Source organism: Scatophagus argus, chromosome 10, assembly GCF_020382885.2.
Source record: "Scatophagus argus isolate fScaArg1 chromosome 10, fScaArg1.pri, whole genome shotgun sequence".
NCBI classification, from domain to species: Eukaryota; Metazoa; Chordata; class Actinopteri; family Scatophagidae; genus Scatophagus; species Scatophagus argus.
The window spans coordinates 4,038,080-4,055,982 of record NC_058502.1 but is presented as its reverse complement, the minus strand read 5'-3'; the positions used below and the strand labels follow the sequence as shown (position 1 = coordinate 4,055,982).

The 17,903-nt window shown below is 42.3% G+C and overlaps 1 protein-coding gene across 7 annotated transcripts in view; it reads left to right on the top strand.

The window, feature by feature from the left end:
- Positions 1–16,620, top strand: part of LOC124065949 (WD repeat containing planar cell polarity effector) — a 66,391-nt gene extending 49,771 nt beyond the window's left edge. The window contains exons 10-14 of one of the 7 annotated variants that reach the window (XM_046401926.1): positions 3,440–3,539; positions 8,746–8,860; positions 11,633–11,724; positions 13,117–13,148; positions 14,403–16,620. In XM_046401926.1, the coding sequence (XP_046257882.1) occupies positions 3,440–3,539; positions 8,746–8,860; positions 11,633–11,724; positions 13,117–13,148; positions 14,403–14,453 (390 nt within the window). In that variant the 3' untranslated portion in view covers positions 14,454–16,620. Of the gene's footprint in view, positions 1–3,439; positions 3,540–4,094; positions 4,255–4,610; positions 4,777–8,745; positions 8,861–11,632; positions 11,725–13,116; positions 13,149–14,402 lie in introns of those variants that run through there. The other 6 variants (XM_046401924.1, XM_046401923.1, XR_006844518.1 and 3 more) reach the window with 6 other exon arrangements.
- The last annotated feature ends 1,283 nt before the right edge of the window (positions 16,621–17,903 follow it).

Here is a 17,903-nt window from a genome sequence, read left to right as displayed (position 1 = left end):
AAATGCACATGACGTCACATTTTCCTTGAGACATTTCCACGCCTGAAAACTTGTTCGTTTGATGTCCATCTCCCAGAATCAAAGAGCAAAGTCTTCCCTTTACAGCCGCTTTTGTTGCTGATATTTTACATGCTGATATCATACGGAAATACATTTTGGAGGGAACGCAGAGACAGAGTGTGTGTTCAAAATGACTCATTCACTGTTCCGTACATATTAATGTTTTCACATTTATAAATTATCTTCATTTTGAGCCCTCACTGTCAGTTGTAATGACATTGTCTTGTGGCATTTTAAATGAAAAGTAATTGCTGGTTTACTTTGTTTTTTTGTTTTTTAATTTTTTGAGGAAACAATGCAGTGCGTACATTTTTTACTTACCATTAAGACTCAATTGCCTTAGAGATGATTAAAAAAGTTGATTGCTCTTACATTGTAGTCCTTGATAGACATTTGGCTCTTAACAAAAGCTTCACATGGAAATGTCTGCAGGTAAACCTTCTGGCAAAGAATGACTAGATAACAGCTGTCAATTAAATAAGCTGTACACAGAATGTGATGTGAAAGAAACCTGAGTCAGACAAGAATAAGTTGCACTTCCTGCCATAACATTATTCCTGTTATCTTTCTACACCAAATGCAACAAGTTGATGCTCTCTGGGATGTTGGAGGGAATTGTTGTGTACACATTAAAAATAAAACAACAACACATAACAGCTCATTAAACACAAAGCATCACAGATTAATGAAACATTTCAGGCTGTACATTCTGTAATTTTCCTTAAAATTGAACAGATTTCCTACAGTCACATGCACACATGGAGGTCAGAAGTGCCAAAGGTCAGACCGTCTTTCACTCTCTGCAGATGGTCCATATGCTGCAGTTTGAGCTCAGTAATAAGTTTCTCTAAAAATAAATAAGGCGCAAATCCACACTGAGCGTTCTCATGCGTACTTCCCATCATTCCTATCTGTCTGCAACCCAACTGGCTCATGTCTGCAACATACAGGCAGTTGTTTAATGTGTCGTGAGCACTGCTGTGTACCGGTTAACCTAATCCCTCATTTATGTGGAGGTAACCCAAATATCAGTCAATATCGGGCTCTTTGCTCCCTTAAAATGGCCCGCTAAAATGCCCCTCTTTATCAGGCGCTGCAACCCCTAAAGCCCTTATATAAATAAGATTAGTGTCGCGTTTGAGCGTCGGGGAATAAGAGGTGTAATATCTGATGGTTTTATATGCAGTATTATTGTTATCCCTTCTTAGTTGGGCTGATACTCTTCTCTCTCTCTCTCTCTCACACACACACACACACACACACACACACACACACACACATTTATTCTTTCTCTGGGTCCCTCTATCCAGATTCAGACAGTATTATGAGGAGCTAAGCTGGAATAAAGCACCCCGGCATCAAATGTTCATATTGTTCTTGTTCTGTCTGTCATATAGTATCTCTCTCTCTCTCTCTCTCTCTCTCTCCCTACTGCTCTCTCGCTTTCTCTCTCACATGGTCACCGTTGTTGTGAATTTTGCCTTCCTCACATCTTTCATGTCTTGTTCATCGTCATCATCATCATCTCTCTCTCTCTTTGTCTCTCTGCCCTTCTTTCTTCTTCTCTCTCACCTCACTATCAGTTTCCTGCCTCCTTTCCTCCTCACCCATTTTAATCTTCTGTTGCTCTGTTTGTTATCAATTAGGAAGCCTCTCTCATATCTAATTGAGGGGCTGGGTCCTCATACACAGCGGCTGAATTAGCCACCTCAGTCCTGGGAGCCGATTTAGGTCCTTTTGAGGCCATTTTGTTTTCGGCCATTTTCACATTTCCTCCTAACTCCTCGCCACAGAGGGCAGGCACCACACTATAATTACCCAATCTGTTCCCATTCATACTCTTCAATTTCAGCACCTCGCTCTCATTCTCTTTTACTCCCCCTCTTTCCCTGCCACAATCCCTCTCTGCTCCCCACCTCTTTTGGAAACCAGCTAACCCCCCCCCCCCTTTTTTTTTTTTTACTCTGGGGATACAAAAGCTGGGTTACAATATGGGGGTATTAGGACCGGGTGCAGGCTCAGCTGGGGGCTGGCTTTAGCCAGCTGAGGGTTATCCATGGCGAGCCCTGAGTCACGGCACTGATGTCCTGTGATGTCGCTGAGGCGGAAGACTTTCCTTAACACGCTGTACCCTTTGATGGGCCCTCAGGCCCGGCACTCGGCCCGAGGAAACCCTGCGACCCTGAGCAGCTCCTCGCTGGGTGCCAGGATGAGGGTGTGATTCACTCTCTGTTCAATCAATTTAAGAGGATGAGTGTTGCACAAATTCAGTTGTGTTTTTCCTGTTTTTTTAAAAAAAATGTATGACATCTGAGTTTTAATTTTTGTCATTTTTATTCATGCATTATCAGTATTGTGTATATTTCATTCCTTCAGCATGCTTTCCTCTCAAAGTGACACAGTCACACCGGTCGTTGACCAGTACGTTTTCAGCTTTCACTGCAGGTTATTGACAGGCTTCACTGGAACGACTGGGACAACATGTTGATTGTTGTTAGGGGTGTGTTTTTCATTTACTTCACAGCTGTTCTAGGAGACTCAAATCAATGTCCTTTCTGCGCAAGACTGCATGTCATATTGTCATGCTGCTGCCCCTGTTTGCCTCTTACACTGAGACATGTAACTGGGGGGTCACTTGTAATGTTTAGGTCGTCATTTGGGCGCAAGTCATGAATTCAGCTGTTGTCATAGAGTGCAACTAAATAAAGATTTTAAAGATTATATTATTTATACATACTCACAGTGCTTAGAATTAGCTCAGGGCACAGCACATGCCTCTCACAGGACAGTTCTTAAAACAGGAACAGCTGCGGTAATTAATGACTAGTACGGCAGTCTTGATCTTTAAATCAGCCACCCCCAGACATCATTTAGCAATATCATCTCTCTTTATGGCCCTGCAAGACTCAAACCGAGAGATACAGAGGACACACGCCGTTTCCAATATTGTTGCAGGCTGATATAGTAATGTGCACGGCTGGATGTGTTTCTCCGTAACGAGAGAATACCAGCATTTCTGAAAGGTGAACAGTCCCTCGCCTCCTCTCCCACTTTTGAAATGTGACAGATAACATCCTCCCTAGTTCAAAACCAGAGAGACGAGGGTGTGTGTGTGTGTGTGTGTGTGTGTGAGGGCGGGGAGCTGATTTCAAAGTTTTTGGTGGAACCGGCATTTCATCCAAACGGTGCTCTTTCTGATGTTGGGCTTCAAACGGCTCCTATTTTTTTCTGTCATTTCATCTGTTTCTTCCTTCTCCCGCCAAAACGCCCCCCCCCAATCCCTCCAAAAAAAAGAAGAAAAAAACCCTATTGTCATCGGAGCCTAGATTCATTTTAGATTAACTTTCGCGTTTCTTTTTTTCTTGCATTACCTTCAAAGGACCTCCATTATGTTGCCAGCGATAAGGGCGAGGTGGTGCTAGCGGATGTGGCCAAGAGGAAAGCTAATGAAATGGAAGCCCAGGCCGTCGCAGGCAGCGGTAAGAAAATAATCAGAATGTCTAACCAAAAAGACACCAAATGTGACTCGTTATTTCTCCTCACATCTCAAATGGGAGGTGGGCTCCCGATAACCCCAGCGAGTCACCCACTCCGACACACTTTTCTGACATCTAAACCCAGCTATTTTCTCAGGCTCTCACCCCTGTCTGATGGCACAAAGGAGAATTAAATCAGATCATGTTTGACAGTATAATGTTCACGTAAAATTCACACAACCTGTTTTTTTGTTTTTTTTGAAAATGATGTCATCTCGCAATGACTAAAAGTGAGAAAATTTGTAATACATGTTTGTGAATTAAATAGAAGGCATTAAAAACGCCAGCACAAAATTCTTTATCAAGAACAGTGGTCTGTTCTTCAAATCTCGTTGAATGTTGTTGCTTCTAGATGAAGATCCTCCACTTTAATTGATTTAAAGTGTTGCAAAAACAAAGTCTTTAATATCAAACTAATGAAAGTTTTTTTGACCAAACCGGCAAGAGGAAGAGAACCAGTGAAGGCCCTTTTTTTTTTTTTTTTTGTCGTTACTTCAGGCTGTGCTGCTGCCCTTTGACAAACACTCCCGAAAGCACATACCAGAGGGGATCAAGCCGAGTTCCTGATTACACACACACACACACACACACACACACACACGCATGTATGCACGCACACACGCACACAATTCCTCACGGAGGCTTCAAGGGCCAACGGGTGAGCAGAAAACATTCAAATTTGTGAGGGAACTAGATGAACATGTCTGATGAGTCCTTCATTGGTGCTTAAAACACACCAGAAGGCAATATGTGTGTGTGCGCGTGTGTGTTTGTGTGTACTTGCAAGCAACCAAATGAGGCAAGAGAGGTATTTAACTCCACTGTATAAGGTCAGACCCTTAAGGCTGAGTGTCTGTGTGTTTGTCTGTGAATGAAAATGAGCGTTTGTGTAACTATGAGGCCTGTTTGCATGCAGTGTTGTTTTTTTTTTTCCTAATGTGATGCCTAACACGCACACTCCTCCTCATAAGCCTCTTAATTATGTCCTCGATGATTTACCTCCATCACCTGCAGCATGTCCTATCCTTGGACAACAGCTCTGCAGAGGAAGAGCGAGGAAGGGACAGAGGAGAGAAAGAAAAGAGAGGGATGACAGCAGGGAAAGAGAGGAAGAGGGTGAAGGAAGCAAGGAAGGAAGGAAGGGCAAAGAAGGAAAGGATTAAGTAAAAAAATGGAGAAGGTGAGAGAAGAATAAATAATATAATAAAAGTAGAATATGAATGCGTTAAAAAAATAAACCAAGGGATGAAGGAATAACTTTACACAGCCCATTTTCTTACCTTTTCCAGTTTGGGGACTTTAAGGAAAAATTGTTTAAAAAATAGAAGTTTTGATCAGTTCATACATCTTGCTATGGATTTCTCAAATGTGACAACAGGCTCTGTGGCACAAAGTTACTTGGTCTTAGCCGGCTTTCACACAGCTCAGCTAACTTACTGTGTGATGCAGCAGCGCGTCGACTCGAGTCTGAATCGCACTTTCTTTTATCAGTCTCGTTTTTTTATTTTCTTGGAAGATGATTTATCTCCATGAATTAAAACACACCTTTTCATCCAGCTTCTGTGTGCAAAATGTCATATAACTTCAGATAACTGATAATACTTTCCGTGAGACCCATGTACGTTGAGTACCATAATACTTCATAACTGGTCGTCATTCGTTGATATATTTTTTTTTTTGACAGTTGTTCTCTAAAAAGCTGTCCTGTTTGATATTTGTCGGTCATTTTGTTCCAGCTCTCAGAGTCCTCAGCACTGTATGTTAAGTTATAAAACTGGTTGGATATCTGCTGAAATGCAGGCGCAAAGTGATCACAAGCAGGAGGTGTCCGCCGACACAACTGTGTGGACAGAAGTCAAAAGAGTCGCAGCTTTTCCTCAGCTGAAAGTTTAATTTCAGTGTTGATGTGCACAAAACGGATCATAAAGTTAAAAAATAAAAAGCTGAAACATGTAGATATCACTTTCTTTCACACACACACACACACACACACATACACACATTAGCCATCAGCCACATAGCAGCATAACAGCCGCAGTTTTTGGAAACAAACACGCTCAAGAGGAGGATACTGACCCTGTGTTACAGTCAGTACTGATGATGCCTGTGTGTGTTTGTGTGTGTGTGTGTGTGTGTGTGTGTAAAGTGAGACACCTGTTCACTGAGCCCTCTGCTTGAAGGGAGCCACTCATTATTTATGACCTGGCTTTTCTGCTGTTAATACGCTCTGTTTGTCTGAATGCTGACACACAACTGTACGGTGCGCACACACACACACACACACACACACATGCATGCACACAAACAAGAGTTTGAAGACGAGAAGTTCTCCGTGTTGTCACGGAAAAGTGCAAATTAGAGAGAATTTTAATTTAAAAAGAAAAAAAAAGGTTTCCCCTGACCCCTGTATAAAGTTTATAAAAGCAGATCCACCTCAACCAGCTGACACAGTAAAATGCTGCTGTCGCATTGATGCATTCGTCATAACGATCTATTAATGTCTTAGGTAGGATTTTTAATTCAGGACTTTTACCTGTGATGAGTTGTTCTTACTCTGAAGCAAATAAATAATTTTATTTTTTTATTCCTATAAAATCTAATCAATATTAAATGTTTTTTAAACAAATCCAGAGGCTTATTAAACCTGGCTCCTCATAGCAAGACAAGTAAACAAAAAAACTAATATTTGTTCTCCAGTAAATATTTGTTCTCTGTTATGCCATGTGTGTATCTAACAAATGAGTCATGATCAGCATTACTCAGCTGAGAATTCGGTCCTATCGCACAGTTACTACAACATGCTTTGCAGACCGGTCAGGATGATACCTGCAGACAAAGTGAGAATAGCATCTACAGACATGTTTGGTCGGCACATCATCACACGACGCATGTGTTTGACTGTATAAAAAGCGTCTATTTGAACACATGAAGTCTGACCAAACTCAGACTTGTTCCCACGGTGCAACTGCAGAAATTTTCAGTTTAAATGCACACAACAAATGGATACTGTTTGTTCTCTTCACTGTCACACACTACAGGCCCCCCGGAGACGTATGTGTTTGTGTAAATATGTGTACAGTATGTGTGCAATTGGGCATCACATGCGAGGCAGGTTAGACTGAATCCCAACCATTTGTAATACTCAGTTGTCAAACAGAAATTTGAAAACAGCCTGTTTTTGTTGATGTGAAGCAGGTTTTTCCCTGTGGCAAACTCCCAAATACAGGATACATACCGTTGGTTTCCTGTTCAAACAGTACAAATACACACATTTACTGCACACGTACGCACGCAAACTTAACCAGACTGTCGGGTGTAGAGACGGTTTCCACTCGTATGTTAACACGAATTTTCTTGCAGCTCCGTATTACAAGACATCACCAGCCCCCGAGCTTACTTAAAATACGAGTGATGTACTCAGTAATGATATAAATACTTGGTGGATCTCGCTCACCTGATGAGTTAACGGTCTTTCCGATCTCTCCACCCTCCAATAACTGCATTCGAGTTAGTCAAACCTGTGATGGAGTTATGTGTGTTTTAGTGAGATGATGGACCTTTGAACTTCTTTGCAGATGAATGTCGGATGATGAATCGATGCACGAATAAATGGACGGATGCCTGATCTGTGTTTGCGGAGTTAGCGACCAGCTAAACAAGCCGCTCAGCAAAGTAAATGAAATTTAAAGGTTGATTTTGTTACCGTTGGACACAGTCAGGCCTGCTGTTCCCCTTGTTTGCATTATGCTGCTGGCTTTAACAGACAGACATGAGAAAAGAGTATTGATCGTCTCGTCTAACTCTCAGCAAGAGAGTGACTAAGATTATTGAACTTTTCCTTTAACTCAAGATCAGTGGGTTTGACTTCTGGTCCTCAGGACTCAGAGCTCTACTGGTTTTCATCTGAGCCCATTTAATCTCACACTGTCCTACGCCTGGCATTAACTGCAATTAACAGCCTGGTGGCACAGAAACCCAACCAACTGTGTCGTTCTTGAGGAGCAGCGGTGGAATCAGCTGATCTAGGCCATCGCCACCCTGGATTATTTCATTTGACTTTAACTAAATCATAGAGACGAGTTGATTTGCATTGGGAAGAAGAAACATTGGGAAGAAGAGCATATCCTCTGCTATTGTTTAGCTAATTTTTCAGTTGTTTTCTAGAAAATGACTCAGTACCAGATCTTCTTGAAGCTTGACGTCTTCTGAGATCCATCAGTTTTGGACTTGGAATCAGATTGGGACAACATGTTTCTATGCACCTCTTTTCTTATTCATCTGCCTCCATTGTAAACCCTGGTGAACAGAGATTCTGCCTTCGCTTGCACGCATAAACACACAATAGAGGACACACATTTCAGTTTAGAAATGCTCCCTTTTATACCAGCGTTGGAAATCGCTTATAGCTGTCTGGCTGACAAGTGTGTTGATTTGGATAGATACGGCATTGTGAGAGGCAGGGTAGCGAACAAGTGCGAGGGAAGGCCTCTTTCTCTTCCTCTCTATCTCTTTTTCTCTGGAGTAGCGTTTTTGCCAAGAGGAGAAGCCAAGTTGTTTGCCTGATCGTTCTGTCTCCCCCTCACAAAGGCTGATGTGACTGCAGGGCCTTTCAATGGGCGAAGAGACAAGAGCTTTATCAGAAGATCCACTTCTCCACCTCCAATCCCTGTGCTTTCTTGGTTGTTATGGTGAAAGCCGGTTAGCTCTGCTGTGTGTGTGTGTGTGTGTGTGTGTGTGTGCTGAAGGAAAGCAGTGTTTGTTTCTCTTCCCACCTCAGCTCCGTTGGTTCACACAACCTCCATTATTTGTTTATTGGTTTGACTTCTCCTCTCAATTCTGAAACTTTACCTGCATGTTTGCTGCCAGTAAATGTGATTTGAATCTCACAGGGATCGTAAGGCTTTTCAGGTAAACAAAGAAGAACATGCGTACAGAGACAGACGGCAAATTAAAGGGAAAAATCTGGATAAGTGAGTTCACAAACGTGGCAAATACAAATGCTTCTGTCGAGAGCATGAGAAGTGATGAGAATCGCATGTGTTGGGCTTTGCAGTCACCAGAATAAAAATAAAGAAATGGTGATAATAATACAAACTGAGTCATCCTCACCCTCTCCTCTCTTCCTCCCTTCTGTGTGTGTGTGTCTTAGAGGTTCCTCCAGGAGGCAGAAATGGTGTGTTGTGTGGTTCTAACGTCAGGGACACACAGACTGAGAGGAACCAGAGTACAGCAGGACCTTCGTACTCAGGCGCTCCCACAACGCAGTGAGTTACGTGTGTGTGTGTCTTTGTACAAATCAGTGTGTCTGTTTTCCTTTTTACTGATCCCCTTTTCTCTAACAAGTTGTGAACACAACTCTGGCCTATTTTAAGTTGATGTGGTGAACTTGTTGATGTGAGTCCAACATTTGAACTCTTTTGGCTCTGTTTTTGTGGCTCTTGAGCTGTTAAACGCTCCACTGTGTTCATCAGCTGTGTCTGTGTACAGTCAGAAATGACACTATGAGAGCGCTGAAAGTAAAACATTAAGCTGAAACTTGCTGTGAACTTTCTCAAATATTGATTTTAGTCAGTTTAAATTAAACAATAAAGTTGGTTGATCTTGCATTGAATGAATACCCAGACAGATTCTGTGTGCATATGATTCCTTGTTTTGGTTGTACATGTCGTCTCCACTCCCACAGCAGTTCACTATTGTCTTTATGTGAATTGCATGAGAGCGCCTGTGGCCAAATGACCCAGCTGCAGCCTAAAAGCCTTCACTTCCAGTGACATTTCAAATGTCAGAGCCACATCAGTTCCGGGTCTTACGCTTCCAGCGATGCCAACGCTGAACCCGGAGCAACATTTAAAACTCCACCGGAGTCCATTCTCACCATGGTTCAGTCTCCAGAGTGCAGACCGAACTCACTGTTTCAGAGTGATTTGTTTAATACACTCGTCTATATGGATGACATGTTGAAACAGTGTGACTAAAGACACACTGGAAGCATCCCTCTCTTCGTCCCTGCCTGTCTCACACACACAAACAGATACACAGAAATATAGCCATCCACATCTCTATTATTGTGGGGTGGTGGGGTGGAGGGAGGAAGTGATGGAGGGCCATTCCTTGTCATACCCCAACTAACATATTGGAGTATTTATATGGGATTTGTGTGCATTAGATAAAAAAGCGCTCTTGTTCTTTTCATCCTCATAGGCTTTTCATGGCTGTTTGACTGTAACACTGATGACTCCCTGCACCCCCACCTCCAACCCTTCCACTCTGCGTTTCTCTAAGCCCCCTCCATCCATCCCAAATCCCTTCCTATCAGCCAATTTAAACAAGCTGGGTCCACAGAGAGAGAGTGAGAGAGAGAGGGACAGAGATGCACTGTCCTAAGCTCTTTTTAAAAACAGTAAAAAAGGAACAAGACGAGAAAAAAAGGAGCGGTAAAGAGGGTTAGGGCGATTTGGCAGCCAAAAGCCCGGTTGTACTACCCCAGGTCTTCCCCTGCACCGCTAAGAAAGCAGATCCCCAAACCTCCCAAAAGATAATGGCCACAGAGAGAAAGAGACAAAAGCCTTTGCCTTTTTTATTCCACAATTTCCCCCTCTCGTTTAGAACTCTTTTTTTTTATATTGAACCCCCCCCCCCCCCCCCCACCCCTTTGTAATCTGGTCTCGGATGAAGTTTCATTGTTTCTCATGTGAAGCCAATGACAGCTTAGCTGAGATGGAGTAGGGGAGGGGGGGAAGCATTGTGGATGCGGGCGTCCTCCCGTTTGGCTCGCTGCGAAAAGAGCAGAGAAAGAGAGGGAGGCGAGCACAATGGCGGTTTGGGGGCTCGTCGCACGATTGCCGCATTCCCCAAATCCGACTCTGTGCTCGCAGAAGTGAGCGAGAACGAGACGGGAATCTGGGAAACATCCCAACGTTCCTTTGATGGCTGCTGGCCTCCCTCACTCATCACGTCCTCCTCTGTCGGTGGAGTAAGGAGAGCAGAGCTTATTTTTTATTTTTGCTCAGTGGAGGCCAAAGTTACTGTAATAAGAAATGAGCCTTAATATTTGTCTGATGCCCTGATTGTATTGATTTGTTTTTAAAAGTATTTATTTGATGTTTGTGTTCAGAATCGGAGAGCAGGAAAGGGTTCAGTTTCTCACTGCATTCGCCCAAACAGAAGCGCTAAGGTTTCACTTCTGTAGTGGTCAGGATATCAAAGCCCAAAGTCACTTCTCAGTCATGTCCACTTGATGGAATAACTTAGCAAGTACTCAATATTGAACTGTCTGTTAAGTCGCGGAAGATTTTTCTGTGGGGACGAAGAGGATGAAGACTTGGACACATTTGTCCATTTAAGAATTAATCTCCTGCATGTTGCAGAGAATAAAATATTCAGTGATGGAATGTTACTCAGCACATTTACTCAAGTACGAGTGAAGATGATACTCATCTCCAGGTAATCAATTCCTTGTCCAACGCAGTCGTTCAGAGTTGGTCTGAACGGTTTCTCTAAAGTTTTTATTTTCTTGCTAGTTTTATCCTGACAAAAACGAAACTGTAGTGGATGAAGTTTTACGTTCATGGCAGGAAGTGAAGATGGAGAATCACATCCCGCAGGCCAATCGTTTTCATCAGAGCAGCAGTTTAATAGAAAATGCAAAATGAACATCCACGTTTTGTTGATGATACTGCTGTAAAGGGACAACAGGACACACAACAGTGTACACCGTGTACACACACTGTGTGCATCTAAATCAGTGACAGAAGAAGAGCAGTCTCTCACTTTTACTTAGCTTCATAGTCAGTAGTTATTCCTGTTTCAAATTCACACCCACCTTGTGTCAGATTTGTCAACACACTTTCTGGAGATCACCAACTGAAGTAAAAACCCGACAAGGTGGACTGAGGGAAAGTTAGCACATCTGAAAGTTAGATTACAACTTCATTGTTTGTTTGAAGAGAAGCAAGTTCATGTGCGGTCGTCCTGTGTTATTAATCTGTACGCACAAAGGAACAGATAAAACTGTGAGTTTTCTTTTTGTTCCTCAGCGCTGATGGAAGAGCCAATCAGAGGAGACCACAGGAAGAGATCCTACGTGTGGCCGTGAGCCCAGACGCGTTCAGGACACTGAGACAAACAGGTCTGTCTGTCGTGCAGCTGGATCTCTGTTGTGTCTAAGACTTATCTAATGCTGCAGCTTAACATTTTTAGGTTAAAGAATCACTAGAAGATAAGTAGAACCCAACCTGCAGATTAATGGCCGCTGCTTCAGACCTGATCTGACAAATGACAGAAATGTAGAGAGAGGTTTGGCTGCGAAGCTTCGCACATCCTTGAAATAAACCACAAGCTGAAACATCAGGTCTTTCTTCAGCTGTCGTTCGGATGTTTGAGGAAGTCTGAATTTACTCATCAGTGTCAGTTTTAAAGGTGTCGAGGAGCAGCGCGGCGTGGGCGAATAAAGTCATATAAAGCCGGTTGTGATGACGCGTTGATTTTAAAAATCTGCCCCTTAGGAATCCAACCGTGTCGTTGAAGTGCTTTACTAAAGTGTTTTTTTCAAAAGTGTGAAAGTTTTATTGAACGTTAAAAATCCTTGTTGTTCAAAATCTGAAATCTGAAAGGTTTGTGTTGGTCGGTGAACTGGTGTGTCTTTGGCGGCTAACTCACAGCACAGCAGCAGAAAAAACAAACAAACAAAAGTGATCAGTCACATCATTGTAGATTTTTCATCAGTTGTTGTGATAAACAGAGTTTATTTGCTTTCCGGAATCCAGAAATTGTCAAAATGCCGCATTCAACCCAACTTCAAACCATCAGTGTTGCCCGTCTTCAGCTGAGAGCGAGCGAGTCTGCCCGTCATATTAAATCTCTTCGTGTTCAACATGTCTGTTTCAGGTCACGTTTTAAGCCCTGCAGCAATTCTCTGGCGACGTTCAGCCTGTTTTATTCTCTAAACGTAGCCTGAGTGCTCTCCTCTGCTGGTCTCAGATGTTTGAGATGACTAACTGGTCATTTAGGAAAAACACCCATTAAGAAAACGCCACTTCTTTTTTTTCTTCTTCACTTCCTCTCCTCCCGCCTGCTCTCTCCGTTTTAATAATTAAATTTTTTGGAGTGATTAGCAATTGTCTTGCTATCAAATCGCTCTGACATTTGATAATCCAGACTGTAGGCTGTTGGGGGGAATTTGCATCATCTTTTTAAATATCTGTATAAGGCACGTCGGGGTTTTAATGTCAATCATAACCTTATTAACGCAGAGCTCAGAGCGAGAGAGATCACCATGAGTGACAACAGTTTACATTCGTTAAAAGCCAGAAAAGGCGACATGTCCGACCCTCTGAGTGAGCATGTAACCTGTTCAGGCGTTCGTCTGTGTTTATGTGCTGTAGGGCTGCCGTGTGTGCGATTATGCATGTCTAATGTCGGCTTCTTGTACTTGTTTAAAGTGTCTCAGCTGGTTTACAGGAACGTCTAACATCCCCCAACATCTTCTGTCATTTGATTTTTGTTTTCTTTCTGTCTGCAGGAAGCAGCGATGTTGACGGAGACAACAGGACTGTAAGTTGATTGACTGGAAATTGATTTTTGTTTTCATTTCTCTTGACTGAATTCACAAGGTTGTCTGTGGATCAGAGTTAATCACATTATCTAAGTCTGATTAGGGTATACAGTAAGAGGATCCCAACCTGAGGAAAGAAGACTTTACTCCCTTTTTAGTGTTTATAAGCACTATATGAAATGGAATATAAGCAGATATAACAAACACGTGTACGTTTTATCGTAGAGGTGATGGTTGAAGGTGGTGTCCCCATCACTCAGTATAATGTAGCACCACCTGTGAATGTGACCTCAGCGTTAAAACATTTCCGAACATTCTGGGCGTGATGGCAGCACAGGTGCGTCAACGTTCAGGTGTAGCTGATAGATATAAGTGGCCACTGAGCCTCCGCTCATCGTTTGCCCTCAGAAGGAGTCGTAGTTAATGACAAATACATGAAACAGTTTTATCTGCTTACAACTGCAAAGGGTCAAAGCATCGGTGATCATTTAGTTTTTCTGTCCTTTTTCACATCTTAGCTTTTTGAACAGGTCAATTTCAATAATTAATTGATATTAAGGGGACACGAGCAAAAGGACTTAGCTGCGCTGCACTTTAGTTGGAGAGTTCAGAATCAGAATCAGAATCAGAATTCCTTTATTTATCCCGGGAGGGAAATTCTTGAGTTACATTGTGGCATGTTGTTGTGTGCTACAGTCTGCAGTTTAGAGCGGCAATAATTAATCACTCGATCATTCGATCATTTTTCTAGAAAACGGTCTGTAGAACTTGCTTGTTCCAGATTTTCAAGTGCTTATATGGTGATATTTGATATTTTTTAGTTTTAAGCTGTTGGTTGGTATTTTAAGGTCATCACTTTTGACTCTGGGAAGTTGTGATGGCCGTTTTTCAACGCTTATTGATATTTTATAGACTTTCATCGAGAAATAATCTCAGTCATAAAAGTAATCGTTGGCCACAGCCCGACTGCAGTTTTCTGTCTCACGCTCGTATCACCTGAGAGTCAGTCGATGCTGGAGGCTTCAGGGCTTTACAGTTAGCTATGTAAATATGTATTTTTCCAGATATGAGCTCAAAATGATCTTAACATTTTGCTTTGTAGTGACACAACAGCTTTTCTTCGAGTGTTGGTCAGTGAAGTTTTCAGGTGCGAACGCAGAAACTCGTGCAGCGTCGCAGAGTTCAGATTCAGAGCCTCTAAGAGCTCCGTGTGCTGTTTTTAAAACCTAACGCTTCTGTTTGTCCTCCCACAGGAGGATGAAGACCCCGAGATGCTTCACGTCGTCCATTTAGGAATGGTTTGAAAACAAAGATAGGATAAGAGCTTTTTATGAACCCCAGCTGGGAGAGAAACAAAAACATCTCACCAATAACAGGCTCTCTTTGTCTACAATATTATAAGTAGACTCTTACCTGTGATATTACCTGGACAGGGACTCAAGTGCTTATCATAGATGACCGATAAAAATGGACTAATACATAAGTATTATATGTAAATGTATTAATTTTGTTGTACCAGTTGTACATTTTAAACTGAGAGACAGCAGAACTAAAAGCCTTTATTATTATTATTATTTTTTTTTAGACCTGTCATAGTTTATCTGTGAAATTTCAGCCAAGTCTGAAACACTGAGCAGCTCTATGGGTGTGATTTCAGGTTATTTTCTGTCGTAGTGAATTCTAAACTAAATTAACCTTGAAAGAAAACAGTTACACCGGGTTCTGCCTTTAAAAACATGACAGAAAGTGTTTTAAACCTTGCCATTAATCAGCCTGAAAAAATAAAGACTTCTATTATACTTCCATCACTGCTGATATTGAACGTTCCAGGCTTCCTCTGCGTGTGTGTGTGTGTGTGTTGGCCGAGATTACGGGCCACAGTTTTATTCATGAATAGGAGCCAACCAGCGTCTTTAAAGCATCGCGCGGAGCCCCTTTCCTGAACAGCAGCCATAGCCGTGTCAGAGCTGTCGACGCGCTGCGCTCACCGACTAATCTGACAGCGCCGCGCGAGCCCTAATCCCTCACTGTATCGTAATCTATTTACTTTGCATTCTAAGAGGATTTCCACCAAAAAATATACAAGAAGCGATGTTGGAAATGGACAGAAGATCAGCGAGGATGCTTTTCTGCTCCTTTTTTTTGTTTTGTTAGCTTTAAAAAAAATCATTGTATGTTTTTTGGGGAGTCAATCCCCTGCAAGAGGGATGGGTGAAAGGAATTACATTTCTGACTGATACTAATACTTCTCTTATGTAAACATCAAAATGTTATATTTCCCCTCTGATGATACAGTCACACTGCAGAGACTGCTGGAGATAAGTGGCATCTGTCGATGCCTTTAGTGCATCTCTTGACACGTTTATAATTTACAAACCAAGGCTGCATTATCTCCCGATTGTTTGACTTGACAGCTTGAATAAAAGCTGCAAAATTGCTTAACAGGCGAGCACAAGTTCCTCCCGTGTCTCCGATGCCCTACACAGTAGCCTTTTTGACATGCAAACAGTGACATCTCCTCTTTCATAATACAGAAAACAAAGTATGAGACCAAATGCTCTCCTCAGTTACCCTTTAAGCAATTATGTCAGCTTTGTAAAATCATAAATAGTTATGCTTCATTTAAAATGTGGCCAGCAGCTTTATTGTAAAACACCACCTCGTGCTCAAATCTCTGCCATCCGAGATGACTCGCAGAGATAGGCTTATTAGTGGTATTAACATACTGCGCAGCATGCTGGAGCTGTGAAACGGCCTTGTTAACATTTGGAAATGAATCAAGCCTCCGGCACTTGCTATTATCCAGGTTATCTGCTTTTTTTCCCCCCCTCTCCTCTGTGCAACAGCTGCGCGGTGTTTCTGCGGAGGCCTGATCACATCTAATGACGGCTCTGATTGGACTGATGCTGTTTCCCCTCAGGGGCACCTTGTATGTTTTATAGGTTTGTTTCACTGATCTCCACAAGCCAGATACCCAAAATATTAAAAATATGTCTGCAATATGTTGTCTATTAAAGATATCAAGGAGGCATAATTACTTTCAACTGAGGCTAATTGGAATCCTCTTATTCTCAGGAAAAATGATGGAATAGTGTTGTCGGTTCTCAAGTCAGTGAGTAAGATGTAAAGATCATACCACACATTTTTTATAGAGAAAAGTACTTAATTATGGTGCAGTTTATCTGTTTTTGCTTCCTGAAAAAGCCTCTGACAAGTCAACGTTACGCTCTGTGATTAAGCGGCCTCAGACTGATGTCGGAGAGAAACATCAGGCTTCTGCTCAGGCTTAAAATAAATGTTAAACTCGTGGCCAACTTCTCGTCAAACATCCTCAACACCAGGAGACCTGGAACGTGAAGTTTTACAGCTGAAGCTCAGTGGGCTTTCATGTGCTCACGTCTGTGATGTTTAGCTTTTTCCACCCTTTAACTGACCCAAAACCTGTACACTTCTTAAATTCATTTTTGGCAAACAAAAGAAATGTATATTTGCTTATGTATACCTCAGATAAGTTTAACAAAATCAGAGAAATATTTCCCCACTTGGAGACTTAATCTGTTATGTAATGTATAATATAATGTAAAGATTTGCAAATGAATTACTTCACAGACTTTGTTTCCTTCATCTCCATCTATGATTTCCCTTTGAAAGGTCAAAGGTCATGCGTAAGCTTTAGATTTTGTGTGTACTGTTGTACTGTTTTAGCATGTTACACATCAATCAGCCTCTCAGAAGACAGATGAAGATGTAGTTTTTCCCTTTTCTTCTCGCCGCCCTCTGGCTCCGTACGTTGAGAGAAATTTGTCGATGATGAACAAACTACATGAACGAGGAAATGTGGCCAACACGTCAGAGACGACGTCCTCGGTGGGAAACGCCAAAGCCTGCAGGCCAGCGAGCCTCCATTAAGCTTCCCTGCGTTTGCCGGGCTTAAGGGAGAAGACAAGTTGCGACTTGGGACGAGGGTCCGCCACATCCTTTCCAGATGAGATAATACAAGCCCTCTTCAAATACCTTTCTGCTCCGTCCCTCCTTACCCCGACGCTACTGACTTACAAGAAACAGTGGGTGAGGATGTCAGCAGGAGGACAGAAAAAAAGCAACTAAAGTGAGACGTGAGGAGTCGTCGTGTTCAGAAAAAAGCCCTGAGCTGCTTTCACCAGTCCAGTCTTGTCTGATTTCCCATCAGCTACTTCAAACAAGAAAGGAAGGAAGGAAGGAAGGAAGGAAGGAAGGAAGGAGGTGTGTGGCTGCTCCACTGATCTCAGAGCAGCTGCTGAACAGAAGCCTCAGATCGTTTAATTTGCTCACACACGGAAACTAAAGAACTTCGTCTGTGCTTCATCTTGTTCAGCTTCACATCAGCCTTATTTCTGTCAGACCAACACTTTGGTGCAGAGTAAAACTCAAACTCTCATCATCTGCTCGACCGATTGTTACAAAGTTATAAAGATTCATGATTTACTCAGGATAAATCTTGATGATCATGATGGCCCGCTGATTGATTCCCTGCAGCTCTTTATGTTAGCTGCTCATGTCAGTATTTATGCCTTTACCTCCGCCACAGAGTGGCTTTAGATTTATTATTTCGAACAGAAGAATCTGCGGTGGTGGTTGTTATGACAGTATCGGCCTCATGTTATCTTAGCATAAAGGAAACATCATTAGCATGAAGCTGGCACTTTGGTTGAGGAGCTCATGTTGTAGCCAATCAGCAATGTTAGTAACATTATGTAAGTTGTCCTACAGTCCGA